Raw genomic sequence first — 27,997 nt, 5'->3', positions numbered from 1 at the left:
AATAGTGATTATGCAACTAATGTAAAAACTAGGACTAACACACGGGCTGTAATTCCACTAAGAATTGGTTAAACTTCTTATGTATGCAGGTTGATCTGCAGAACGAAGGCATTTCTTGACGTGAGAACTTTTGAACGTTGTGAAATAGGACCGAATTAAACCGAAAGTGGACATATGTCTTTGTATTTCGCCCTATTTTACACAAGTCAGAGATTTCAAAGTCATCGTTCGGATGTTGTTGAAAAGAATGTCTTATTGCTGTATAATCTACGTGATTGTTTGGCGGATTACTACCGTCTATGTGTATTTTTGGTTAAGAGGAGGAGCCAGCGACACAGAGGATGCGCTTAGAACCAGAGTGCGAGCCAAGGTAGATTTAATGTCAGAGTGTTCAACGCTTTTAAGTTACTAGCAAATGATCTGCTTTCCTTAAACTGCTAGTCTGGCTACCGACTAGATAATCTTTTTTTTTTTTAGAAAAAAATAATTCTTTTATATATTTTGACTTCATCAGTCTTGGCTCTGATTATCTAGTCTGGTAAACTCTGGTCAGAGCTTGTGACCGATATCTCATGATAAACTGTTAGCTGACCGATCACACAGTATGGCACACTGCAATAAATTTCTCCTATATCAGCATTTAGTTAACAGGTGGTGAGCACATGAGCTGAGGTTTAATTTTGTCTTTCATTTTAATCTGGCTAGTTTTGATTATACACCAAAAAATTAAAAAGGTCAGAATTGCCCTTTGTCTTCAATCATAATTATGTAAAAACAATAATTCCTAAATGGAATCATATTAATTATTATAATAGTCTTCTTATTGGTTAGATTAAATAAATATGTATAAAATGTTTATACTATTGATACCAGTAAGTCTTATCTAATAGCACAGTGCATAATAAGAAAAGAAGTCATAGGCAGAATGAATATTTTAACAATGGATTCAGCTATAGAGAAGGGATTAGAAGTTTTACAACGTAATTAATGATGTTCGTTTTCCTTGATTTTTTAAGTTGAAAAAGTATGTGCAATATACTATATATGCATCTAATGATGTGTTTTTAGCTCGACTATTCGAAGAATAGGGGAGCTATCCTACTCGCCCCGGCGTCGGCGTGAGCGTTAGCGTGAGCGTGGGAGTCACACAAATGTTAAAGTTTGCGTACCACCCCAAATATTTTCAAAGTCCATTGAGATATTGCTTTCATATTTTGCATACTTGTTTACCATCATCACCCCAGTCTGTAAAAAAGGAGGAGACAACTCTATCCAGCATTTAGACTGAATTATGGCCCCTTTTCGACTTAGAATAAATGTTAAAGTTTGCGTACCACCCCAAATATTTTCAAAGTCCATTGAGATATTGCTTTCATATTTTGCATACTTGTTTACCATCATGACCCCAGTCTGTAAAAAAGGAGGAGGCAACTCTATCCAGCATTTTGACTGAATTATGGCCCCTTTTCGACTTAGAACAAATGTTAAAGTTTTGCGTACCACCCCAAATATTTTCAAAGTCCATTGAGATATTGCTTTCATATTTTGCATACTTGTTTACCATCATCACCCCAGTCTGTAAAAAGGAGGAGGCAACTCTATCAAGCATTTTGACTTAATTATGGCCCCTTTTCGACTTAGAATATGCTTATTGTAATGTTAAAGTTTTACTCATTGCTTATATTATACTATCAAGCACTGAGAATAGTCGAGCGCGCTGTCAACTGACAGCTCTTGTTGAATATTGTATTAAAATTTTCTAGTTAGTAAACATCTTAACCTCCCAGATTTGGTTAGTTTTTAGGGGCAAAAACAAAACACAGTAAAAACATGTTTTTGACTGTTATATCCGTCTTGTAGTATATATAAAAAGGTTTTATGGATAAAAAGCGTTGAGTGCATGGTATAAAGGTTTATGGTACATTCAACTTCATTTGCACGAACTCAGCCTGCTATACTCTTGACCTATGGTCCTTATAAAACCTCTATCTTCATACGGTATACAATTAATGTGATTTTTTTTAATATTAAAGCATAAAACTGTAATTCATAGCATCTCCATACTTTCTTTAGTCAATTGCTAAGTAAGATATGTAGTACATCATGTTTCTCTAGAAAGCTTACCTAATTATATTTGAAATTCAGTTGGTTCGAACTACCTATAGCTCGAATAAATTTGAGGATTTCTTTGTTTTTTAGCAGTGAGTTTTGAGTTAAAAAAGTGAATTTCGAGTGAGTTTCGAGTTAGAAAAGTGAGTTTCGAGTTTAAACTCACCCCTGTGGGTTGAAAACCTTGCTTGTGGTGCAGAACTCTCGGGTGGGGAAGCCATCTAGTTGGATGGTTGTGCTTGAAACAATGCATGGAGGGGTACCTGGGATCTTCCTTTAGAACCATGTATGGAGGGGCACCTGGGGTCTTCCTTTAGTACCATGCATGGTGGGGCACCTGGAGTCTTCCTTTAATACCATGCCTGGAGAGGCACCTGGGGTCTTCCTCTGGTACCATGCATGGAGGGGTACCTGGGGTCTTCCTCTGGTGGTATCATGCATGGAGGGGCACCTGAGGTCTTTCTCTAGTAGCATGCATGGAGGGGCACCTGATGTTTTCCTCTTGTGGCCGTAAGGGGAGGGTGCGCCCCCCTCCAATAATTTGACCAATTAAGTTAATTCTCTTAGCAATCTTTTGACAACGAGTCAATTTTAGCTGTGCCCTGCAGTTTTGTAGTTGTTTTTGATGTTTTAACAACCAAAATATTTTTTTAAAAACGTTGTTTAACATTTCATGGAACTGGGTTTGTTATAGGTCGGCTGACTTTCAAAATGTGTGCCGCCCTCCCGCCCCCACTCTAAAAATGCTTCCTACGAGCCTGACGGGCGCCTGGATTCTTCCTCTAGTACCAGAAAGGCTGGAAAATCATCATCAAATGACACATTTTCCTGTCAATGTTATGTTAAACAAAAACACACACAATATGTAACTGACCGGCAATGAAAGCCTTAATGCATGAATATTTGATCACCACCCGAAAGAAAATGCACCTACCTTCCAATCAAAATTTAACAGTGACTTAATGTTAATGAACATTTAATGGAGACCAAATGCAAGTGGTATTAGAAAACTTATTTTTCCTTGAAAAGATCAAATACCTAAAATTTGTATGCAGCTTCTTTAAGCCACGTCCTTTAACAAGTGCATGTACTTATTTCACATCTGCCAAATAAGTAGTGTATCTATTGTGAAATTGGCAAATTCACCCAGATTTTCCCCTTTTCAATAAAAACATGAAAATGTACTCAGAATGTGAAACCCCTTATCCACGGCATTGTTTTATAAGAAGACTTATAATATTTTCTACATGTTCACAAGCACATACAGTAATTGTGGTCTAAACTGAAGTAAAACTCTTAAAAAGAAACTTTGAAAAATTAAACAAATTCCTTGAAAAACAGTACAAACTATCATCTGATGAATTGTTCTTCCACCGCTATAAACCATTTATCTACCTGGTACTAACCACATACCGGTAATTTTTGGTTTTTAACCGATATTTGCGCTAAGTTCAGTGATTTGAATATTACTTTCTTTTCTTTAAAACAATGCAAAAAAAGCACTTACATTATCTTAAAGATGAGTATCTCTAAGTGAACTGAAAAACTAAGGCAATTAATTTGGATGGCAAGATATGGTAACCACAAACTGTGGTTTGAAATGAAATGGAACGGCTTGAAATACATAGTTTGACGTGATATGCGTTCTAAATCCAGTTAGACTTCAGATTTTTCTGTTATTTCTCTTTTTTTATGTTCTGTTAGATTTGTGTATTTTTGGATATTTTGTATGTTGGTTAGAACACGACAGATACGCCATGTTCATTTATATTACGTTTTAGCAATGATTTATAAAAGATAATAGGTAAGGGTAGATTTCTTGGAAGCACAGCACCACAAACACAGCCTCAAAGCCATGCATTTGCAAAGTAAGCTCACAACAATATATACAAAAAATATTTTTTTAGGAACGAATATCATTTAGTGCTGGTTTGTGACGCATTTAGACTTTTGACACAGCAGTATATACTGTCATATTTTACGCGGATGCCAAGCATGTTCAAGCTAATAGAACTGTTTTGAAGCACTAATAAGACATTATTACATCATCTATCAAAGCAAATCTTTTAACCCTTACACTACTAAATTTCTATAATGAACTTGTCCATCTTTCAATTAGAACAGTACCATTAACTGTTAAAAGGGATGTTTACCAAAACATAATACAGTATTATTAGTACATAATAAGTCAATGAAAACCAAGAAAGAGAAATTCAAAGCAAACTATTTACAGATCACGCTTACTTATTTCAAAATAAAGAAATTTATTTTAGAATAATGAATTGAAACAGATCAGTGATAGGCAGATATATTTTTCAGTTGTTTCATAAAACACCTAAATCATTGTTTTGGTTGCCAACTGTTGTCAGTTTCTTTTTGTCCCTTGGGAGCAGTTTCACTTCTTCCCACATTATACATGATTTCTGTTTTGTAAACTCCTATTGCCGGGTATTCTTATCCATTGTAGATTACAATCAGCATTTCCTTATTTTAGCAATTAAGACATGAATTATTAAATAGAAGCATTTTCATCTGTGCAACATCTTTTTTTAAAAAAATCATTAAAATTTAAACACAGAATACATAATATATAAAAAGTTAAACAACAGCATTAATCCACTATGTATCAATTATTCATTAGGTATTCTTTCTAGTTCAATAATTTTTACCAAAGTGCTCCCTGTAATCTACAGGTCAAGGGGTCGTTTATAAACATGTGTGAATGGCAATAAATATCCCAGAACCACCAGGTCATGTAACATGATCATTTTCAGCTGTAATAGATTGACCTTAGATAAATGTCGATCTCCAGGATACAGGAGATGCTCAAACCAGATTTGCAAAGACCGTATGTTTTGAGAATAAAAGGGACATAATGATACAAAATTTGTATTGCCTCAGGAGTTATCTCCTGTGAACAAAACATAAGGTCTGAACACAGACTATTAAACTGCATTTAGATATATATCATTCTCTTGTCTCTATTGATACATGTGTAATGGTTCCCGAACATAGCGTTATTAGTTGTATACATTTGATATTGGACTTTCCCCATATGACAACAGTCTTCATAAATAACGAACTTTAGAATTAAATTGAGTAGTGAACATTTTTGTCAATCGATATGATTACAAATATTGTTTATTCTCGGAATTATACTTTTATTTTCAATATTTGCTTTGTTGTGTTTTAGTCACGCTTTTAAACTTAAATGTTTTACTGAAAGTTTTGTTTTGATATGAAAATATGAAACAACATCACTAAATTTTACAGCTAAAAGTTATTATCCCACATAATTGAAAGGTAACAAACAAATTTAAAACGGCATGTTTTTGGAGATTTAAACTGAAGGAATTTTGTTTTGTCACTGTCCGTATCCGTTCATCCGTCGTTCCGAAGCCATAGCTGTCTATTCAAAAGTCATATTGAGTTACAAGTTTTGTTATCGTTTGTATATACAGCTATAGAACGACAATGAAATGGACACGGACAATGTCAAAAACAAAACCCCAGCCCCAATTCGAACAGGGAATAAATACTTCAAAAACATGACATTTTCAATTTGATTGTTATCTTTTAGAACATGTGTGATACTAATCTTAGCTGTAACTTTTTGTAATCTATTTTCATATATCTTTGTCAAATTTTACTTGAACTCTGTAATGAACATGTCAATCCATAAGACTTTCAGTAAAACTTATACGTGATTTAACATACAACAAAGCAAATATTCAAAATAAAAAGGGTTATTTCAAACATTGCGACATGTCTTACACTACTGAGTTCAATTTCAAAAGTTTAGGCCATGAAAACTAGTCGAATGAGAAATTCCCTTTACATTGAAAATAACATGTACAACTAATGACGCTGTGTTCGGGAGCCATTACACATGTAACAATAGAGAAAAGAGGAAGATATATATCTAAATGCAGTTTAAGGAAAGCAGATCGTTTTCTAATAATTTAAAAGCGTTTAAGATCCTGATATTAAATGTGTCTTGGCTCCCACTCTGGTTCTAAGCGCCTCATCTGTGCCAAAAATACACAGAGACGGTAGTAATCCGCCAGCAAATCACGTAGATTATACAATAATAAGACATTCTTTTCAACAACATCCGAGCGATGACTTTGAAATCTCTAGCTTATGTAAATTAGTGCGAAATACATAGATATATGTCCACTTTCGGATTAATTCGGTCCTATTTCACAACGTTCAAAAGTTCTCACGTCAAGAAATGCCTTCGTTCTGCAGATCAACCTGCATACATAAGAAGTTTAAGAAATTCTGAGTGGAATAACATGGCCACTTTTTTTTTAAATAAGGACTTAAATTTGTTACAGAAAGTAAAAAATAAACTCCCCCTCTGTCTTTGTTTACATTTCTCATGTAGTTTCGGTCATTAGCACCACCTCGAAAGTATCACTGGCTCTTTTTTCAACTCACCTCCATAAAGAGCTGGAGCCAGTGTTTACAGCCCGTGTAACAGTGTTAAGGCAATAATGATAATGCAACTAATGTAAAAAACTAGGACTTTACAGTGTTAAGGAGGTAGGTTACCTTTATATTTGTATGTGCGCATGTCCAACCGGAAGCTAACGTGACGATTTACGACGACGTTTACGACAAACTAAATGTGTTAAATTATTCATTCTTCTGAAAACAAATCATAGACCTGTCTTCGATCTGACGCTTTATGGTTTAATAATGCAGAAATAATGAATAAATTGCCGCAGAAACGCTTCAAAACAATGTTGCCTTAAAATGACGTCATTGACGTCATGACGTTACGTGTCAGTTACCGCGCAAAATTAATAGCTTTTATCTTGAAAGTACGTAATTCTGTGCATTTTCTTTATTCAAACTATTTTCAAATAACCATTATTTGCTGAAATAATTTTTTTGAGTCTTTTGCTCTGAATAATAATCAATATTTTGCTTCTTTTATGTAGTTATATTGAAATGTAATGCGGAATGTAAGAAAATGGATAATGGTAACCAATGTTATTTGGAATATAGTTGGGTGAGAGGTTACTTGTTACGGCCATTTTCAAATAAAAAATCTAGAGTTTGATTTGTAATACCTATTTTTCAGGTTCCGTTGATAATTTGTTACTTATATACTAAAACTAAGATCTAAAATTGTTCAAATTTCAGTAGAAAATTGTGGTTTCTTGAATTGAACTGATGTTACCATGGAAACGAAGCCCGTGACCTATGTATCTAAATGTAAAATTCAAAAGCCTTGACACTAGTCTATTTAAGAAACACAGCTTCGGCTTTTTTTTTCATTTCAACAATATCCATGAGAATAATTGTAGCATGCTGAACGATTTTTCCATGAAAAATGCCAGACGAGGGGTACTGCTGTAAGTATTCTAAGCTTAGAAATTCCTTTGAATAAATACAGATAACACGGAAATATAACTTACATTAGAAATAATATGTTTTAAAGCTACATCAACTAGAAAGATAATCTTATTCAATATTATCTTATAAGAAATTACGACAAAAAGCAAGATATAAGCCATTTTAAACATCTCTGTTGCCATAGTTACTTTGAACTTTAAGAAAAATAGGGTACCATGTATAGTGCTTGGTATTTTGCTAATAATATTACTCAAATATTCCATGTTGGTCATCAACAGAATGGCACTGAAGCCGTCGAAAACCCCTATTTTTATACATAGTTGTTTAAAAATGAGAGAAAATGCGTTACCATGGAAACACGAGCCCCGCGACATATACATTTTAAGCTTATATTAGAAAGCTCACGTGCATACTAGTAAAATTATACATTATGCTGACTTCTACGGATATCAATGAAACTAAAATACACTGAAAAGTGTTAAATATCCGTATTTTCCTTCTTCTTTCAATATGAAATACCCTTGGAGGGTCATGTTCTCCAAACGTGGATAAAAATTGAACTTGAAGGGACAGAGACAAACGAAACTGAGATTTTAGCAGTTAAAACTTCATGTTACACGAAATACAAAAAGATGTTGCGGTTCAACTAATTTGAATTTACCCTTGTAACAAGGTAACCTACCTCCTTAAGGCAATAGCGATAATGTAACTAATGTAAAAAAACTAGGACTTTATAGTGTAAAGGCAATAGTGATAATGCAACTAATGTAAAAACTAGGACTTTACAGTGTTAAGGCAATAGCGATAATGCAACTAATGTAAAAACTAAGACTTAACAGTCTTAGGGCGATTAGGTTTTCGATGCTGTAAGCTAAGTTTGTCACTGTGGCTGTTCCTTGAATGTGCGTTATTTCGTGTGTGCGTCCGTCCGATTTTGTCCAGACAATAACTTTTACATTTTTCTTGTTTGTAAACTTATTCATGGTCGCAACCGGACATAGGGGCGAGTCCTCTAAATGTTTAGTTAGAGGATAGTGCAAGGTACAGAAAGCGTTGTTTACCTCTGTGAAACTGAGTGCTGCGCGTTAACCCCAGGTCCCTATATCATAGGTCAAGGCCACACTTGGGTTTCAAATGTCATGTGAGGTCTTGTTCTGGCCGACCTTTGATATGCATGGAGAAATCCTTTTTTATTTGGCAGAACTATTTCCTCAGTGAGTAAAATGTGCAAAACTCAGGTTCCTATCTCAAACGTCAATGTCACATTCAGGTGTCAAAGGTCACAAAAGATCTTGTCTTGGCCATAACCTTGACAAGCATTAAACATTTTTTTTTTCATTTTAAGAACTATTTCTTTCAATGGAACTATAAGTATTGACACAAAACACAAGTGCCAGATCACTTCTTGGGTTCATATCAGATGCTGTATCTTTGACTTGTATGGAATTTTTGAACTGACGGAAATGTTCGAGACATTGGGGCGGAGTGGCAGTTTATAACAGGCTCAACATTGTTGCCCTTTAGACATCATTCTAGTTTCATATGACGCAAACTGAAATATAATAACCGTCTTTTGAATATCTACCCGCTGGCCCAGTTTCAAAATACACGAGGTAAAAACACAAAATGAAATTCGATATTTAGAGATATATTCGTTGTGGTTGTCATAGTTAAACCTATCCAATCTTTAAATGACTACATAATGCTAAAGCGTACGCAAAATGATATTAACTAATACAAATCTTCAACTTGACTATGAATAGTGTTTAAGTATTTTTAGATCGTAGGAGAACCTCGTCTAAAGGATGGAGCGTAATATTTGTATGTTTGTAACCGGCCTACTTGCTATTTTACTGGCCTTTATCGTGCCATGGAGGAAGGGCACTACGGTGGTTGACAAGATACATGATGAATATGATTATATTATAAGTAAGTGTCGTTTACTTCAATATTCACAAATTGCAGTTTTGCAGTCTGAAAATAAATACCGTAACTTTTGAACAATTTAACACACTTACCGATACATTGTCGGAAGTATGTTGTATTGTTATGACACAAAGAGAACGTAAGGTATGACAAAGGTCAAGGTCATCAATGGCGGCTGAGCTTCTTTTACGTAACATCGGTTCTAACTATCTGAGCGATCGCAATGATTTAATCTCATTACTTCGACATACGGACCAGAATATTGTATAAAAGCCATTTATGTTTGAAGGTGGTCAGTCATGTTTGAGCAACAATTTATGACATTTTTCATATTTAGTATATTCTGTTAAATATTTATTTAGGGAACAAAGGGACCCATTTCACAGAGTTAGATCTCTATTACAAGTGTATGTTTTATTACTTTTTTATGAAATTTTGTAATTACTCCCCTTTAATACGAAAGTATTTAAAAAGATAAAAAAGGAGGTAATAATATTTTTACAAACTTTGGCCTAAATATATATTTGCCAATGTAAATAATTGACAATTATAATACAATATTTCTTATATTTATATGATTTCTAAGGCTAAGAATGTTTATCAAATTTATAAATATGCTCAAAAAGTTAAAATTTATTTCGGTTTTGCAACCAGGACAGAAAAATTAAATTTTTAAAACACCTCCAGTGAAATTATGAAATGTATTATATAGTCAATGGACACAAATAAATGTCAATGATCATTTGTTTAACTTTCGACTAAATCCATGACTTGATGAAAATCTGATTGACCACCTTTAAGTACTATACGAAATTTTATGTATAAGAATCATTAAGTCAGTAATAAAGTAATATGATTATGTGACATATCTTTGTATGTACAGTGTTCTATTTGTACTTGCCTAACTTCCTTTATGACGTAAGCGTTATTTATTTGACGAATAGAATGATATGGCTACACCTAGTCCATCTGGCAGACTGTGAATACAATTTTATCCATTTTAACAATATTAGCTGTTTTTACAATATCATGCTATATTGTACATAGATGCATCTTTAACTATTTCAGTTGGTGCGGGCTCAGCGGGGTCAGTGCTCGCTTCAAGATTATCTGAAGATTCTGAGCATACAGTACTTCTTCTAGAGGCTGGTGGTGATGATATGGGTGATATGTTTTTATCTACTCCATTTGTTTATGCACTGTCTCAACACTCCAAACATGATTGGGAATTCTATACTGTCAAACAGCACAATATCATGTTAGGTTTTAAAGAAGAGGTTAGTATTAAAAAGAATAATTTGACTTGACTCGTCTTATTTATTAATCATTTCCTTACATTATATGAATTACACTAGCTCATGGTATCAACTCTGTAAGAAGATCTATTAAAAGCAGAGTAACATATCTGTTCTCATGGGAAAGGTATTCTTTGTCCCCGTCGAATATTTCATTTCCGCCTAACTCATATATCGTTTAAATAAAGACCAATCCAAGTGTATATACCATGCTATGAACCATTTAATACTATTAAGCATATTTTGAATGGTTGTGTGAACATTTCGCCATATAGAAGTGCAAAGTTTCTGTTTAACCCCTAACGGCATCAAGATAATATGTTCAGTTTTGGTCAATTTTGCCTTTCTTCATAAAATGCTTAAAATTTGTATTTTCTTTCTTGCAAAAAGGGCTGACACTGTACCAAAACCTCAGATGAACCGACTGATTCATCAAAGTGATATCTATCTACATATATTTGTGTGTCACAACATTTACACATTAAAGTGCTATGTGCATTTTATTTATGCTTCTAATATCTAATTGCCAATTAGCATCTTGATACATGTACATGTTTTAATTTGATACCGAATGACATATTCAAGCTGTATCAAGGTGCGATGTGTCAAGTTGCATTTTGATATATGTTAAATTCAACATTGAATGAAAAAGGGAATTATTTCTACTGCAAAAAAGGTGTTATTTGACAAAAGGAGCCATTATTCACGACTGTGTGAATATCAAATAATTAACAGATCTACAGAATATAACTTAAAGATATATACCGTGCTGGTGTAAATAAAGAGTAAGCTACAGTCCATTGTGTTATGTTTTCAAAACTCTAAACAAGGTTTTCTCGAAATCATGAGAAAGGCACATCGTTCCTTGATGCACTTAGAAGTCAATTTGATCTTTCTAATTCAGTCAAGACTTCAACGATATATGACATCCTTGCGTCAAATCGCTAAACAATTCAACTCTGTCAGTAATTTAATGTATTCCTCCAGGTATCAGAATCTATGAAATAAAATAACATCGAATGGGAATTTTGATCTCAAAGAATAAGTAACAATAACGAAACTAGGTCTAAGAACTATCACATATCATACTTATATTGACCGACAAGCCATTCAATAAGCGGTTGACTTGACATCAGACGGATTTTTTCACAGTTTTATTCTATATTGTTTTACTTATTAGCCCAGTAAACATGTGTTTATTATAGACCGGTTATATAGCACAATCTATGGGTCGGCAATTATATACAAGGAGTCAAATAATAATATATGGAAGCAACATATGTGCAGGACCAGCAAGTTTTCTTATAAACCAATGAAAATAATTACTTTTTTGTAACCAACTACTACAGATTTATGAGTGCTATGAAACCTATTTATTGGTGTCTTTAGGACGTGCTCGGGCACAGTTTACTTACAAATTGCTTTCCTTCCGGTACAACGATAGGCGAAGAAACTAATGAATGGGCAACTGACTTAATAATAACAGAACATTAATTTACTCTTGCTTTAAAAATAAATCTCTCCTTTTATAATAATAAGCAATTTCGCTGAAACAGATTGTACAATGATACTTCATATAAATGCAGTTGCAGTTTAAACACATTTGTTTAGATTATTCTAAGGTTTGTGTTCAAAGGTCTAGTTAATTTTGAATATGTTGATGGTAAATGCAGAGAAACTACTGGCCAAGAGGGAAGTGTCTAGGGGGAACAAGCAGTCTAAACGGCATGGTATATGTTCGTGGAAGTAAATATGATTTTGACGAATGGGCAGCAGAGGGATGTGACGGATGGTCGTATAAAGATGTACTTCCATACTTCCTGAAGTCAGAACATATTCTCATTGATGGTTTGAAAGATTCAAGTAAGTTACGCGCAGATACAGTTTAATTCCCCAGCATGAAAGTGACCATGTCATGAATTTTTGTTCGTACTATCGCGTACTGTTAATACAGGAATATTTTTCTGTCATTAACACGTACTGTAACTCAAAAAGTCACCGACATGTTATCGAGGAGAGTCCCAATTCTCATTTTAAACTAATAATGTAATAGTTGATTTTGGTTTATTTTAAATATATTTTTGAAGAGAAGAAGCTTGTATGTCCGATCAATATATTAGTATCTCGACCTTTTTGTTGTTGAATAATGTTGTTATGTTTATTTCATACCAAACGGAATGCCTTTGAAAACGAGATCATCTGTAAATACTCTACTCAATATATGTAGCAAAATATACGTCTGTTACAATATAGGCATGTCGCATAAGTGTTACTTACGATGTATGAAAATACTCATTTATCTTATTGGTTAAGACTGAAAACTTGTAAGAACAGAATCGCGTGGAATGCAATATTTATTGGCGGCAATGTTTGCGCACACAAGCCCTTAATTGATTTTATTAAAAACAACAAGTTTGCATGCTGTCGTATTTCTCTAGTTAGATCATATTTTTGCGTTTCGTGATTCGATGAGCTATTCAAAACGAAAAGCTTACTATTCTATCAGATAACTGATATGAAACTATTTGAAATGTAAGAAGTATGGGTAAGAGGATTCATCACCCGCTAAGCGGGTTATATGAATTGTCTTACCTTGACAACACTGTCCAATGCAACCACAGTTATAAAAACGACACTGACTCTGACAAAACAAGTTGAAATATGAACCTCAACATTCCTTCAAGTACAATTTAGGCTAAATGTATTTTCTTGCAGGTTTTATTTACAGAGTTTCTAAACAATGTAGACATTGTCATCGAAGTAACGGATTCTTAAAAATAAATTCAAACGTACAGAATGAGATTGGAATAACCAAGTTAACACATATATAAAATTCAATGCATTCTCATATGAGAATGGTGAACAAAGTGAGAATAGACAGGGCATCAAGTAGTACTGATGAGAAACAAACAAGACAAAATGTACCCTCAGATGATATTGGCAAATAAAAGCCAAATCGGCCCTTATAACATTTTTTTTTGAGTCGGCTAAAGGCTGAAAGCCTTTTGACGAGTCCTTGCTGTTCAGCGATTCTCTAAATGGACCGAATAACACGTGAAGAGATGTAGTTCCATTAGATTTCTCAAACTTCAAACAGTTCAATGCATGAATGAAGTTAAGTTGTGTCAATTCCCTTTGCTATGACCAATATACGATGTAATCTGTCATATTTATGACTTGTAATTGTGCAATACTCGAATGTAACTCATTAAGCATAAATGTGCATTTTAAGAATTGCGCAGGCTTACAAAGCTTGGGTAACATCCAGCGAAAAACAAAAATAGTTCCACAGGGCTTGAGATAAGATGCGTATTAACGTAAATTACGTATAGAAATAATGCAAATACGCATGTCTAATAATTTCTAAGCGTATAAAAACGTATATAAAATTACAGAAACGCACACAATGCTTTTTTAAAAACAAAATCTGAATCGTCTGGATGCGTTAGGTAACACAGCCGATCAGCCTTAATTCTCCCACATTGAACGTAAACACGCATCGTATGATTTCTATAAACTTTGCGTGGGTTGAATTTTGCAGTCAGTAAACGGATAAATTATCGGAAGAAGAAGCTCTTACTGGTTTGTTTAGTTACTACTGAAATTAAAAATAATTTTAATTCTTATTTTTCGAGAAATAAACAAATTGGCGAAACATTAAATTGTATTTTCTTGTAGTTTTTGAAATCGAAAGTAGATCGTCTATGTTTGGCTGCTTTCACGAAACGAAACAACTTTTTATGAAAAGATTTAAATAAGATGTAATTTAACCGTAAACTTCAATGTCAGATACTGCCAATTGCTGCTAAATGTCTTCGTATCATCACAATTTGTAAAATATATTGTTGAAACTGGAGAAAAGTGTAATCGTATCCGGATATAATATTTTGGGTAAATATCGAGCTGTGTAATGAAATTTTAAGAAAAAAACTAAAACCAAACTGAAACTGGTAGACTATACTGTCAGTACATCAATCATTAGCCGACTCAGGCCCTTCAGGCCTTTGATTTAATTTAAGGAACATAATAATTATGTTTATTTTGTGGAGCTTCCTAACATTGTTGTTTCCATCTAATGAATCCATTGTACCTAAAAATAAATGATAAACACTGAAGACTTTTGCATGACCCTTGGAATAAACCTTGTCAGTTACACAATTACCAATATACCTTACTGCCTATAACAAAATATTTAAAATTGAACAAGCATGGGTATTTGTCAATACATGTAATTATCTTCAACAGACTAATTAAGATTTCTTCATTTTCTTTCTACATGGTAATTATAATGTTTGTACAAGTAAAAAAGTTTTCATCTTCACCTGGATTAATTCCCAGCAGATTGTTATCAGAGGTGTAACGATTGTCTAAAATCATAATTAAGACCAAAACAAACTTCCACAATATGTGGCTTAAATATGTATTTGCTGTCAATTAAAGGGAGTTGATTTTTTTTGTTCAGAATACTGCCATGATTTTTCATACTTTGAAAAGGTCGAGCTCCATTTAAGCAAAACCTCTCACTTATTTATGTTTTGTTGTTTAATGCAGGGTATCATAACTCTGGAGGACCATTGCCAATTTCTGCTAATAAGATGACATCTTTGTCAGATACAATATCTAAAGCAGGGGAAGAGATAGGGTATCAGAATGTTGACTGTAATGGCGCAGAGATGATAGGTAAGCGGATAACAATATATGTATTTATGGTCATAATAAATTTTACTGTTATATATCGTCTGATATTGCATTTTTTTGTTATTTTAGTCAGAAAGCTCGGCGCAGAGTGTGCATCTTCATTTGAAGATTACTTTTTTGTACAAACTCCGTAATTATCTGTTTTTTTCTAGGTAATGGCTTCAATTAGTGTACTGTACTTTAAAAATATCTCAAAAAGCGGTTATTAGGTTCTAAAAGTACATCGTACCATTAGCCAGTCAGATATGTTTGAAGACTTCAATTAATTGATCTATTCATTTCAAAAGTTTTTTCAGCCCGTATTTCAATTATCCGGATTTATTAGTTCTTTGATGCCTTTATTAAATGTATAATTCTGTGTGATTATGATTTGATTTCATAGGAATTCTTGATATAACATATAAAGATTAACTCTATTTTTTTCAAGATCATCTGACCTGTAAAATATGACTTCGGAGACTTTTTTATATCTTGTAAGACAGCGAGCTTTTGGTCAATTTTGACCATAAAGCCCATTTCAGACTAGTTGCACTTATAAGGCGATGCAGTGTGACATGAGAGGTGTTGCAAATTTCATTGCTTTTCATAATCGAATCTGGTCTTAGCTCAATGTTCCTTAATGATATTTACAAATTAAATTTTCAGCTGCAAAAAAGAGATGCTGCAAATGCACTTTAATTTACATTATTTAAAATCAATTAAATCTATCTATTATTAAAATTTCAATATCTACGAGTATTAGAAGGTTTGTTAATTACCTATATCTAATTTTAAAACATTGCAAACTGTAGGTATTTGTCCAATCCAAGGTACTATTACAGCCAACGGCCTTCGTGCAAGTACGTCAAGGAGTTTTCTACGGCCAGTAATGGACAGGAAGAATCTACATATTTCTATCCATTCTCACGTCCAAAAGGTAGATGCATTAATATGTTTTGATCATACATTTAGAAGGAAGTGAGATATATTTTCTATCTGTCAGTATTATCTTTTGGCATGAGAAGAGTCTACGTACTCTCTGTTAATCTACAATATCTTTTTTACAATTATATAATTTTCTGTCAGAATTATCGTATGTCAACTAAAGCTTTTATCCAACTAAATGCTTGTCTTTTGTATCAGTCAGAATAATTGTCTTGCAAGAGTAGAGTCTTAACAACTCTATACTAGTCAACAACATTTTGCAGAATAGAATCTACACCACTCAATGTCAGACCACTACACTTAGGTATATACTTATACAGTTATATCAGGTGATAAGAGGTAACAATTGCCAAGTTTGAAAGTTAAATCTATATAAATCTGTCAGTCCGCAACATCCATGTGCATACTTATAAAGCAATATCACGTGACAAGAGAAAGCTTTGCCACGGTAGAATCTGCACAACTCCACTGTTTATTATATATATATAAATAAATAAATAAATATATATATTGTTGTTATATTTGACCTATTCGCTTCAACCAACCCGGGATACGCTGGGTACGTGAGCAGCAAGAAAAAATTTATTCACCGGTGTAAGAATAAACGAACGTTCCAGCGTACACTGTCAACGTGAGCTGCAAGTGAAAAGTAACAAATTTTTAATTCGTTATGTAATTGTGGCCAGTTCCAAATAAGTCAGCGATTGTTTGTTGTCGTGGTATATTTCAATACTTATGGGTATTAACCACAAATTTCCAAATGTTTGACCGAATTTATATCGCGAAAATACATGATTTACCGCTTAGCCTATCTCGCAAGACCGGGTACGACGGCGTATGCCGGATAGACCCGAGCAGTTCAGGGAAGGCAAAAATGCATAACCGGTTGCCAGCAGCCAAACGGCATATGCCGTAAATGCGAATCCAGATTAGTCATGTTCATTAAAGTTTCCAACATGACAACAAACTATAACGAATGTTATAAATGGGAAACCTACGCCTCATAAGATGATTCATGGAGTGCATCCCATCTAAACGAGGGAAACTTACAATACTAAAATTAATTTAATACTCACATTTAATGTCTGATCCAAGGATATGACCACAAAGGTGCTGTTTTTGAATTGTTGAAAAGCAAGTCCAATTCACATTCTTAAAAACGGTTACCTTTATCCTGTCTTGTCATGCCCAGTAGACCTGTACATTGTCCCGCCATTGATGTATATTTTGCTTTTGTTATATATCATATATCTACAACTTATCTTCAAAATATTCATGTACTCTGCTTAAAATCAATGTTTTTTTTTCAATGTTTTTTTTTTTTTTTTTTTTTTTTTTAATAAGTTGATACAAAATTTTCCACCATTTTGTCTAAATCAGGTATTTATAAATGTTTCGTCATTAAGGTTCTGATTGAAAACAAAAGAGCAACAGGTGTGTCTGTGATAAAAGATAACCGGACACTGACAGTGAAAGCACGGAAAGAGGTCATACTATCAGCTGGTTCAGTGATGTCCCCACAGATTTTGATGTTATCAGGAATAGGTCCAAAGGCTCATTTAGATGACGTTGGGGTTAGTAATTAATTTTGTAAATGCCAAATATATTACATTCTTTCTTTTGCAAAGTTGAAATATTTAGTAAACAAATAAAGAAAACTAATAGTGCAGGAAGTTAAACTTTTGCATGTATCACAAAGTGTGATATATTTTGTAGGGAAATGAAATCCGCACAAAATTTTCCTTTCACTTTCAAGATTTTGAGCGTTACATTTGGTTTTGAATGTTGATCTAAATTAGTAGATATAAGGTTCATCTAAAACGCGTGTCTTGTTGAAGTTTTCTCTGTCAATGAAAAGTCAGGAAAAGGTTAAATCTGAGACTGCAATTATAAGACATATTTTTGTAAAATTAATTGATTCTTTTTTCTTGAGCGTGACTTCTGTTTGCGGCAGAGTAACGTTATTAAAAGATATATGGGTATTGAGATTTGGTTTAAAAATTTAAAAGCTATATACGTAAAACAGAAAAGACACTTGCAAGAAGGAATAGCTCAGTCTCAGTCTCAGTCTAACTGTTATGGGGATGTTATTTACTTTGCAAGGGTTCAGAGTTATGACCATTTCCCTTATGTTTTTTGTTAAAACTATAAAAGGTTGTTAATACAGGTTTCGAGACATACATCAAGTTTAATATTTAGCTCTTTTTCAGTTGAAAGCTGCATTTTCCCCTTTGACTTTGACTGAAAGGACAGATAGCAGATTCAACGTTATAATTCTTAACGTCAGTTAGTTCTTAGCTGCTCACATGTCTGTTCCATGTTCTGTTTCGCCGGTCTTTAAACTTGATCTTGTTTTTGTTTTCAAACTACAGAATACTTATTTCAAAAATTGTATTGATATAATTAATTTTTTTTTAATTCGGTTATTATAGAATAATGTATTATTGATTTCAAACTCATTTGACCGAACGGTTATATGGAAATAGGCCTTTAGTTGTATTTGTGCGCTGTTAATGTCTTACTCACTCGTTAAAAAAGTTCTGCCTATATGCATATCAGAAAGAGCCCGTGGCTATGAAACCTACTTTTGATTGATTGTTCGGACTTTGATCCGGAAATAAGCATTACCTTTCTGGTAAATTATGTTTGTAATATCAGCCGTTGGTCGTTTGAAGCAAGTCACTCACCTCAACATATTCCTATATTTGTTTGTTTCATCCTTCTTATATGTATGTTTTGTCTATTTATTCTTTACTACGTGTTACACTAAAAATACATTGTTGGAGGGGTTTCATTTTGAGAAGAATGTGTTCTTAGATTTTTTTTCCTGCTAGACGTTTGACCTTGAATATGGAGAAAAATATTTATACTTAGGCCTAAAAAAAATTCTTTGTTTCCGGTAACATGCTCAAAAAAATTAGGGTAGGTAGGTCGGAAATTTTTTTTTTTTTGGAAATTTTTTTTATTAAGGGAGACTTTTCGGAAATTATTTTTTGTCAAAAAATAATTACAAATAAGGGGGTTTTGCCTTTAGAGCATCAGTAAGTTGATTTCTAACATCACTGGCCATGTTTAAAGCATAAAAAGTGCAGTTTTGCATCTTTTTGTTAAAAAGTTGAAAAAAATATTCTCCAAGGCCATAAAAACATTTAGGGCCGGGCCAAAAATTTAGGGTAGGTCGGGATACCGGAAACAAACAATTTTTTTTTACGCCTTACATTTAAATAGATCAATGTAGTAGCTGACTTGCCAGTTGGAAGGAATTTACAAGATCATTTATACGCAGCTTTTACATGTAACACAAACACAACAGACCTTGTAACAACCTCGGCCGTAATTGGTCCATCCGGCCTTTTCAAGTATCTTTGGAACGGTAACGGTAAGTTTGAGTCGGAAAGCTCGAGCCTGGTAAAAACGGTAAAAGGTAAGCTCGAGTCTATAAAACAGTTAACGTAAGCGAGAGCTTATGAAATGTTTAAAGGGACTGGTCTCCAGATCGTTCGACAAAAAAAAGAGTATTTTTAGATATCTGGAAATAAATGCTATATTTCTTAAGAAGGCTTTAAAACCTAATTACTGACAAACTATATGGTACGGAAATACATGAGAATTTGCTGTTTTTACTACTTTTTACGGTGAAAATCGCAAAGCGTCTGTACCGCTTTACTCCAGGTAAACTGCGTTTGTAACGCTTTACTCCATATAAACTGTCTCGATTATAAATATCTATATTTTAAAGTCATAATTCACTAATTCCGCTATAACGCTATTGGTTACGACCACTAGAAAATGTTTTTATTGCCGCGGCGATCCTGGGTTCGATTCCCGACGCGTTCATAATTTTTTCTTGATTTGGAATTTAAAAAATATTTTATAAAAAAAAAACCTCATAATTATTCTAATGTTCATAATAATTTATGACCAAACTTCAATATGAAAATAAGATTATTTTCAGCCAAATCTGGAGGTCAGTGCCTTTAACGTAAGCTTGAGTCTATGGAATGGTAACTTTAAGTTCCAAGTCTAAGGAACAGTAAAGGTAGGCTCGAGTCTAGTGAAGAATTGTTTGAATGATGTAATGATGATCTCAAATGACAAGAAGAAACGTTTACTTTAACGACTGCATTGCTCCTCTTAACATATATGTCAAATATTATTCATTGGATGTTTAAATCATTCAAGTGAAGAAACGTGAAGGTTTGTGGTTCTGCCAGGTGCACGGAAATGATGAACACGAGGGATGGGTTGAGAGCCTGGAATTACATAACAGTTTTGCTCCAATTTTACTTAGATTGAAACATAAGGTTCGTTTTATGTAACACTTGTATATATTTGAAAAGGGAAAAAACAAACATAAATCAGCAAAATATTATTAGTAAAACAGTTCGTTGAGTTAAAATATGCGTATCTGTATCATGTTCATGTATCATTTTAATAAGGCTGGCTAGGAAACACCGGAACCCTCATTGATCTCGCATTTTTCCAACTTGATGAAGAAATGAAGAAAACGAGACCAGGTCGACCAGATATCCAGCTACATTTTGCTTCAGCATTAGTAGAAAATAGCGGCGATGACTTGAAAAATATGTTTCCATTGAAGGACGAGGTATAAAAGCCTAAATACCTAGTATTAAAATTTGTTAATTCCGTTGACGATCACTATTAAAGCCTTCAACTTAAAGGGAAAAAAAGCAATGTTGTTGTAATGTCCAGTATGTGTGCTAAGTCTTACCAAATTATTTAAGTGAAATGTTTTTGTTTCTTTTTTTTCAAATTTAGGAGTAACGAACATTTCCATATTTGATCAAAATGACAGTTATTTTTAATGACTGCAACTTAAAACGAAATGACGGATTTAATCGATTATTACATACCCGTTTGAACCGTATTTTCAAGTAACTTTGAAAAAATATCAAACAAGAAACGAAAATGTTTATCGAGCTCAAGAAACAATAGTAAATAATCTGTCGGAAAGGGGTAAATAATTCAGCAATGTGCAAATGATAACTCCAAAATGAATGCCTCCAAGGTTAGCCATTTCCCAAAATTTCAAACTACGTGTACGATACATGAATGTTTTGCCAATGGCTTAATTAGACATTCCTTCCATTTAACAGCGTGAAGCGTTTTCATTCTTGTAATATTGTTGACTTTATAAGTTCTAAGGTGTACTATAAAACACACACAAAATGTTCGGGAAAAAAGTTCATCTCAGTTTATACATGATATGCCTCAGTGCCTTTCCGCATTCACTTGAAAGTGTCAAAAATTATTTATTCTGCGAATAAATCAGTTATTTCGCGAAAGAAAATTTGCGCGAATTCTAATTGGTCTACTAGTAATAGTATTTGATGAACAGACAGTAAGGTTGAAAGACGAGTTACATCGAAAATTGAATATAAAATATGCAACTGAACAGAAAATCTACATTCTTGCAGGTGTGGGATTACTTGGATCGTTTAAAAGTTGAAAAGGGAGGAAAGCTGGGATTTTCTGTTACTGTTAATGATCTACATCCAAAGAGTCGAGGAATAGTGAAACTTAACAAAACTAATCCACATGGACACCCTGAAATTATAGCAAATTACTTACATCATCCAGATGATCTGAAAATGCTTATGAAAGGTAAAACATGTAATTTTCTTGCTAAAAAAAAAAGATTGGGTTTTACTTGCATGTGCAAAACAATAATTTCGATAATTTTAAATCATGTTTAAGACCGAGACTGTCATATTACTAACTTTCATATTCAGGATTAGTCTAAATTTACATTGTTTTGTAACGGTTTTACAGCTGCTTTTATTACAGTGCTACCTTTAAAATATGGTAGACACCCTGGTAACACAAAAACAATTAACAAGTCTATTTTTAAACAAGAAGTCTGAGGTTCGAAATAGTTCACAGACATGTAAAATATATTTTATACGGGGCAAATAAAATATATTTTTCCAAAGGCATTTAAATTACGTTTTTAGACCATTCTGAACATGTTGGTACCTATATAATAAAAAATATAACCCAAATTTCAAACTCATTATTAACTTCATGGTAGGTAGAAAACCACTTGACATGAACCTTGAACAATATGTCACGGCATACTTTATATAGACCTTATTTAAAGACTTAATGACTTTGTATAGACCTTATTTAAAGACTTAATGGTTTGGTTCAAAGACTAAAAGTATTTACAACACTTTTTTTGTGGCTGACGATGCATGTACATAATTTTTAACCCTTATGCTGGACACGACTGATTCTGCCTTTGCGACCAGTGTAGATCATGATCAGCCTGCACATCCATGCAGTCTGATCATGATCTGCATCTTTTGGAAAGAATCCCTTTTAACAGTTATTGGTACTATCCACATTAAAAGATAGACAAGTTAATTATATAAGGGTTAAACTACTGTTAGAGCTAGGAAACCTAGTCAGAGGGTATGAAACCTAGTTGTGAGAACAGTTTCAGGATGCAACATTTCCATTGGTTGAACTCAAAATCAGCCGATTAGATGCTTAAGCTGGGACTGTTTTTTATCGCCAATTCAGTTAAAAATCTTAGTAGGAAATTCTTAAATATCTATGATTATTTGACTTTTGTCAGTCAGCTGCAGGACTGAGTTCATCAAACCTTTATCCAATCCAATGATTTAAGCTGTCCAGTGGTCAATTATACAAAAACAATACATCATTAACTAAACCTGGTAGAAACTACAGTAAGTGACTGAAAACTCATTTATATAACATTATATTGTTATAGTCTGTATTCTTGGTCATTTTTGTATAATATGATACACTACTATCCATTGAGAAGGTGTCAAGTGAATACGGGTTTAATTAGTCCTCGGTGTCACTATGCCTTACCTTGTCTATGTTTATTGTGTATATTTTCATGATATACCATATATACACAGTTATATCGGTACCGCCACGGAAGCCGAATTGGTCGTGTCCTGATGGACCTGAAAAGTGACTGGGTATACTTCTTCACAGTTCTAACTTTTGACTATCGGCACCAAGTCTTGACCGGGACTCAAACTTCTAGCTTTCACTATTTACAGTTTTCTCACACTTTCTCTTTCCTTGCGCACCGTAAAAGAAATTTCAAGTCTGACAGTCTGGCGTAATGATGTAGATGTAGATGTAGATATCGGTAGGTAGCTGTTCCTATTGGATCATTGTACTATCTTTTTACCATTTGTATTAAATATATTCAGTTGTCAAATTTTATTATACACAAAGAGAATAATATATAGTGTTGTTACTTTTTAAAATATATTAAGTGTTATGCTACTCTGTCTCTAAGGAATGAGAGAAACGCTTCGTTTACTAAACACAAAGGCCATGAAAGGCATAGGAGTGGACACAGAAGATCGGGACCGTGCTTTTCCGCAGTGTAGTCAATTTGAATATCTTTCCGACGATTACCTTGAATGTGCTATAAGGCTTGTAGCAACCACAAATTATCATCCAACATCAACTTGTAGAATGGGAAAACTTGATCATCCTGATACAGTTGTTGATCCACAACTCAGGTAGGTTACTTAGGGTTCACCTTTTCTCTAGACTTAGGTGCAATTCCATACTGAAATGTTACGTGACAAATTAATGACATCAAATGCGCATTTTTCTTTAAAATGGTTTATTTCTTGCAACTGACTTGTAATGTGACTAGATGTGTGTCCATAGGACATTGGTGCCCCAAATCCCTGTCACAGAATGCAAATTTTTGACTAAGCCACGGGCCATAACTCTGGTCTGGCTGTGTGAAACCCCAATGAAAACACCAGGTGCGCAACTTCACATGCTGAACAACAATCATGTGAGGTTTGATGACTCCATGTCACTTTTTTTTTAAATATGCACAACACAAAGTCGGACGGACAGTTGGATGGACAAGGGCATCAAATGAATTTTACTTGATTTAATACTTAAACATCGTTTGTACAGCTTCGTTCACGAATAGAAGTCATGTAAAACAGCCATTTGTTAAATAAAATTTATATTGTGCATAGCTATCCATTATCATTAGGTGTCTACTTTTTTAAACTAGCACACAGTACTGTTTATACTCACAATTATGTTTTTTGTTTACACAGATACTATTAAGTAATTAAGTCTGCCACATGAAACGGGGAAACGTATTGATTTAGTACTATCCGTCTGTCTGTCTGTCCATCCATCTGTCTGTCTGTCACAGTTAGTCCACGCAATTCCTCCGACACTAGAGGATGGATTTACACAAAACTTCAAGAGTGATTTAGCTAAGTTAGTTATGCATATGATCGGCATTTTCTTGTGCAATGATTCTCAGCGGAGTTATGGCCGTTGATTCGTCAAATTTTATGATGTTTTGGTCACTTCTCTTATATTATAAGGCGGATTTCCACCAGACATTACAGGAGTCATCAGTACTAAGCTTAGATATACATATCATCGACATGTTCCGTTTCAGTGATTTTTAGCGGAGTTATGGCCCTTCGTTTGTCGTATTTTACCTTTCCGGGCAACTGCTCCGATACAACCAGGAGGAATAACACCAAACTTTACAAAAGTGATCAGTGCCAAGCCTAGTTGTGCATATCATAGGAATGTCCGGTCCGGTTCGGTGTTTTTCAGCAGAGTTATGTCCCTACACTCTTATATAATTTGGCGGATTTCTACCAAACCTTACACGAGTGATCAGTACCAAGTCTTTAAATGCATATTATTGGCATGACTGTTCTGCTTCATTGATTTTTAGGGGAGTTATTGTCATTTATTTGTCAAACTGTATGACGTTTTGGCAACTTCTCTTTCACCATTTGGTAGATTTCCACATACAGGCGTTCTCAATGTCAAGCCTAGTTAAACATATCATCCGCATGTTCTGGTACAGTGATTTTCAGCAGAGTTATGTCCCTTGATTTGTCATATCTGAGTTTTACACTACTTGCTGCATATAGGTACAATTAGGCTGAATGTCACCAATCCTCACGAGTGATTCGTGTGAACCGTACTTGTGCATACTATTGTCATGTTCTGATTAAAAGGTTTTCAGCGAAGTCTTGACCCTTGATTTGTCAAATCCTTTTCTCTGTGCAACTTTTTCTATACCACTGTTTGGAATTCCACCAAACTTCACATGAGTTACCACTGCCAAGCCTTGTTGTGTACATCGTTGGAATGTTATAGTTCAGTGATTTTCTTTTGTTTTGGCCCTTAAATTGTGATATTTTGCAATTTCTGCATAGTAAGTGGTGGGAGACAAAGTTTTTTTTTTGTGAAAAACAATCTCTAGTTCATATTTTCTTCTAATATATCTTTAAGTACGACGAAACGGAACAGTAACACATTGAACATACATTTCTGTTACCAAAATGTGATTACCTAATGAACAGATACTTTTTAAGGCGAATATACACACCGGTATTAATGTAATAGACAACAGTAATACGAAGTTATTGTAGCAGCTGGCATTTTTTAATAGTGCGAACTGATTGTAACTTATGTTATCCGCTAGTTTTTTTATTTTTCAAGGGTAAAAGGAATACAAGGATTACGAGTTGCAGACGCCTCTGTGATGCCAACTATTACTTCCGGTAACACGAACGCTCCAACCATCATGATAGCAGAGAAAGCAGCCGACCTTATAAGAGGGGTCGATACCGTGAAGCATTTCAAGATGAAATTAAACAACTTATAAATGGGAGGCTTATCTTTTGATGAAATTTGAGCAATGATACAAAATAATATAAAAATGGTTAGTGGGGAAACGGGAAATAAAACTGTTTTCCAGACAATCCCGACACTGTGAGATCATTCAATTTCGTGGACACGAAATTTCGTTTTTAGCTAAAACGACTATTCCTTGAAGATATCGCAAGGTTCAAGTTTGGAACATTAAATGAATGGGAAATTTACTTTATACGTTTGGAATCGATTTTCTTGGATGGACTTAACCGCGAAAGTAAGCCCCCACAAAAATTAATTATTTCACAGTAATTGTATTTAATTAACCTTTAGCCTGCTGGTGGTAAGTGATTCTGCCTTTGCAATCAGTGCAGACCAAGATCAGTTCAGCTAAATATGTACAGAGTAAAGCATTTGGTATTAAAAACAAAACAAAAGACAATGGTAGCTTTTGTTAATTTATAAATTTCCATTATCTAAATGCTTGTAAATATATCTACACCAAAAAAAAAATTATGTAAAGTACATGTAAGGTACCACCACCTAAATATTGATCTGACTCATTACCTGAGCTTGTCATGTATATTGCATAGTTCAAAACACAGTCTACCCCATCTTCTTATAATCTTCTTATACTGCACACAATCAATTTGTTTTCATAATTTTAACATGATATCAGAAATTCTTCCCGACCAATCAGAAAGCTTCATTTTCAAGTATCTGTCATTTTCCACTTGGGTTTAAACAACGCATTTTACAATAAATACAATATATAGAGTTCAAAAGTAAATATTACAGTATTTTAGCGATCTGATTTAAATTTTACCATACATGTCTAAAAGATGCTACATAATACATAACATTTCATTGTCGGTTAAAAAGCTCAGTCAGAGCTTATGTTGTATAGTTATATGTCTTGCCTACTAAAAATACAATGTAAAACTTATATTATCTTATCTTATCTTATTTAAGTTTCATTTAAATATTATAGTGATTTAATGTCAAGTAAGAGATTTTAAACAGGGAGGCTATGATAAAGTTCAGTTAAATGTAGAAATAACCCAATTGAAATTAATACCATTTCACAATGATTCAGGCATGTTAAAAATATGAACTGGACGTAATTCAAGCCCCAAAACTGTTTGGCAGAAAATAACAAAATAACGTAGACCAGTGAGTATTAAGCACTAAAAGAATCGTTAAAGTAATTAACTAACAAAAAAACAGGAGTATCATAACAATGAGTTTTAAATAAAATACAGAAAACATTTCTAAACAGCACGAAACTAAAAACTGATATAAATTTATCGGTAACATGATGTCATTAAGCAGGTAAGAAAATACACGGATAGGGAATTACACCTTCTGAGAGCAACTTGCCTGCTGTGAACATTTCAAATGTGTGTATCTCATATCCTGTCACAACAGAACATGCAAAGCAACTTTATCTTTACTTCGGTATTTCCTTTATTTTGACAATTATTGTGCGTCCTCAAAATCTGTATTACAGACAGTAACTTAATCTGATGTGACAAAGGATATATCAGATCAGTGTGTAAAGAAAAAGTCAGAAATCTGCTGAAGGTAGTCTAAATAAGTGAATGAAGTATTGCCAACAGAATAAAATACCCTACTGGAAGAACACTATGTGTGTGCGTGTGTGTGTGTTTTGGTTACGAGTCTTTTTTAACAATATGGTTGTCATATAAACGACGGTATGTACTTGTCAGTGATTGAACAGTACTAACCTATTTGCAGCAAGTAACTGCCAAATCCTCAACACAAATCGGAGATGGAGGACAGAAAGACTTAAGTCAAGATGTCTTTTTATCAAATCGTCACAGAGAACATATGCCTCACCTGGGTAATCAAACTCACGGGCCCATGTCCGGCGATCTGCACTCTCCCTTAGGAGGTAAATGGTCGGGTTGCAGTCATGGAGAAGACAAAAAAGTCACGGTAAAAACACAAAACAGACCCTAACTATTGACCTCCATGTTCGACCTTGA

General features: G+C 33.8%; 1 protein-coding gene across 7 annotated transcripts; it reads left to right on the top strand.

Annotated features, from left to right (window-relative positions):
• Window positions 1–2: 2 nt before the first annotated feature.
• On the top strand, window positions 3–27,673 carry LOC123547088 (oxygen-dependent choline dehydrogenase-like). Of its 7 annotated transcripts, none has more exons than XM_045333887.2 (12): window positions 3–21; window positions 9,264–9,405; window positions 10,471–10,679; window positions 12,371–12,560; window positions 15,249–15,377; window positions 16,187–16,311; window positions 17,726–17,893; window positions 19,548–19,698; window positions 20,759–20,925; window positions 21,758–21,944; window positions 23,623–23,851; window positions 25,836–27,673. In XM_045333887.2, exons 2-12 carry the CDS (start codon window positions 9,282–9,284, stop codon window positions 25,999–26,001), a joined length of 1,845 nt encoding a protein of 614 aa, XP_045189822.2. In that variant the 5' UTR covers window positions 3–21; window positions 9,264–9,281; the 3' UTR covers window positions 26,002–27,673. The 7 variants fall into 7 exon arrangements, with proteins under 7 accessions (XP_045189822.2, XP_045189824.2, XP_045189821.2 ...); XM_045333886.2 differs by lacking the exon at window positions 3–21 and adding an exon at window positions 6,380–6,657; XM_045333884.2 differs by lacking the exon at window positions 3–21 and adding an exon at window positions 6,380–6,657 and having other exon boundaries at window positions 9,257–9,405.
• Window positions 27,674–27,997: the final 324 nt, after the last annotated feature.

The sequence above is a fragment of the Mercenaria mercenaria genome, chromosome 9 (assembly GCF_021730395.1).
Source record: "Mercenaria mercenaria strain notata chromosome 9, MADL_Memer_1, whole genome shotgun sequence".
Taxonomy (NCBI): Eukaryota; Metazoa; Mollusca; class Bivalvia; order Venerida; family Veneridae; genus Mercenaria; species Mercenaria mercenaria.
This window is presented reverse-complemented; position numbering and strand designations above follow the sequence as displayed.

Excerpts from the sequence above, each read along its gene's own strand:
- LOC123547088 (XM_045333887.2), top strand. The coding sequence starts at position 9,282 with ATGGAGCGTAATATTTGTATGTTTGTAACCGGCCTACTTGCTATTTTA. Across the intron at positions 15,378-16,186 it reads TAATGGCGCAGAGATGATAG|GTATTTGTCCAATCCAAGGT; the intron begins GTAAGCGGATAA and ends TGCAAACTGTAG. Across the intron at positions 16,312-17,725 it reads TCCATTCTCACGTCCAAAAG|GTTCTGATTGAAAACAAAAG; the intron begins GTAGATGCATTA and ends TTCGTCATTAAG.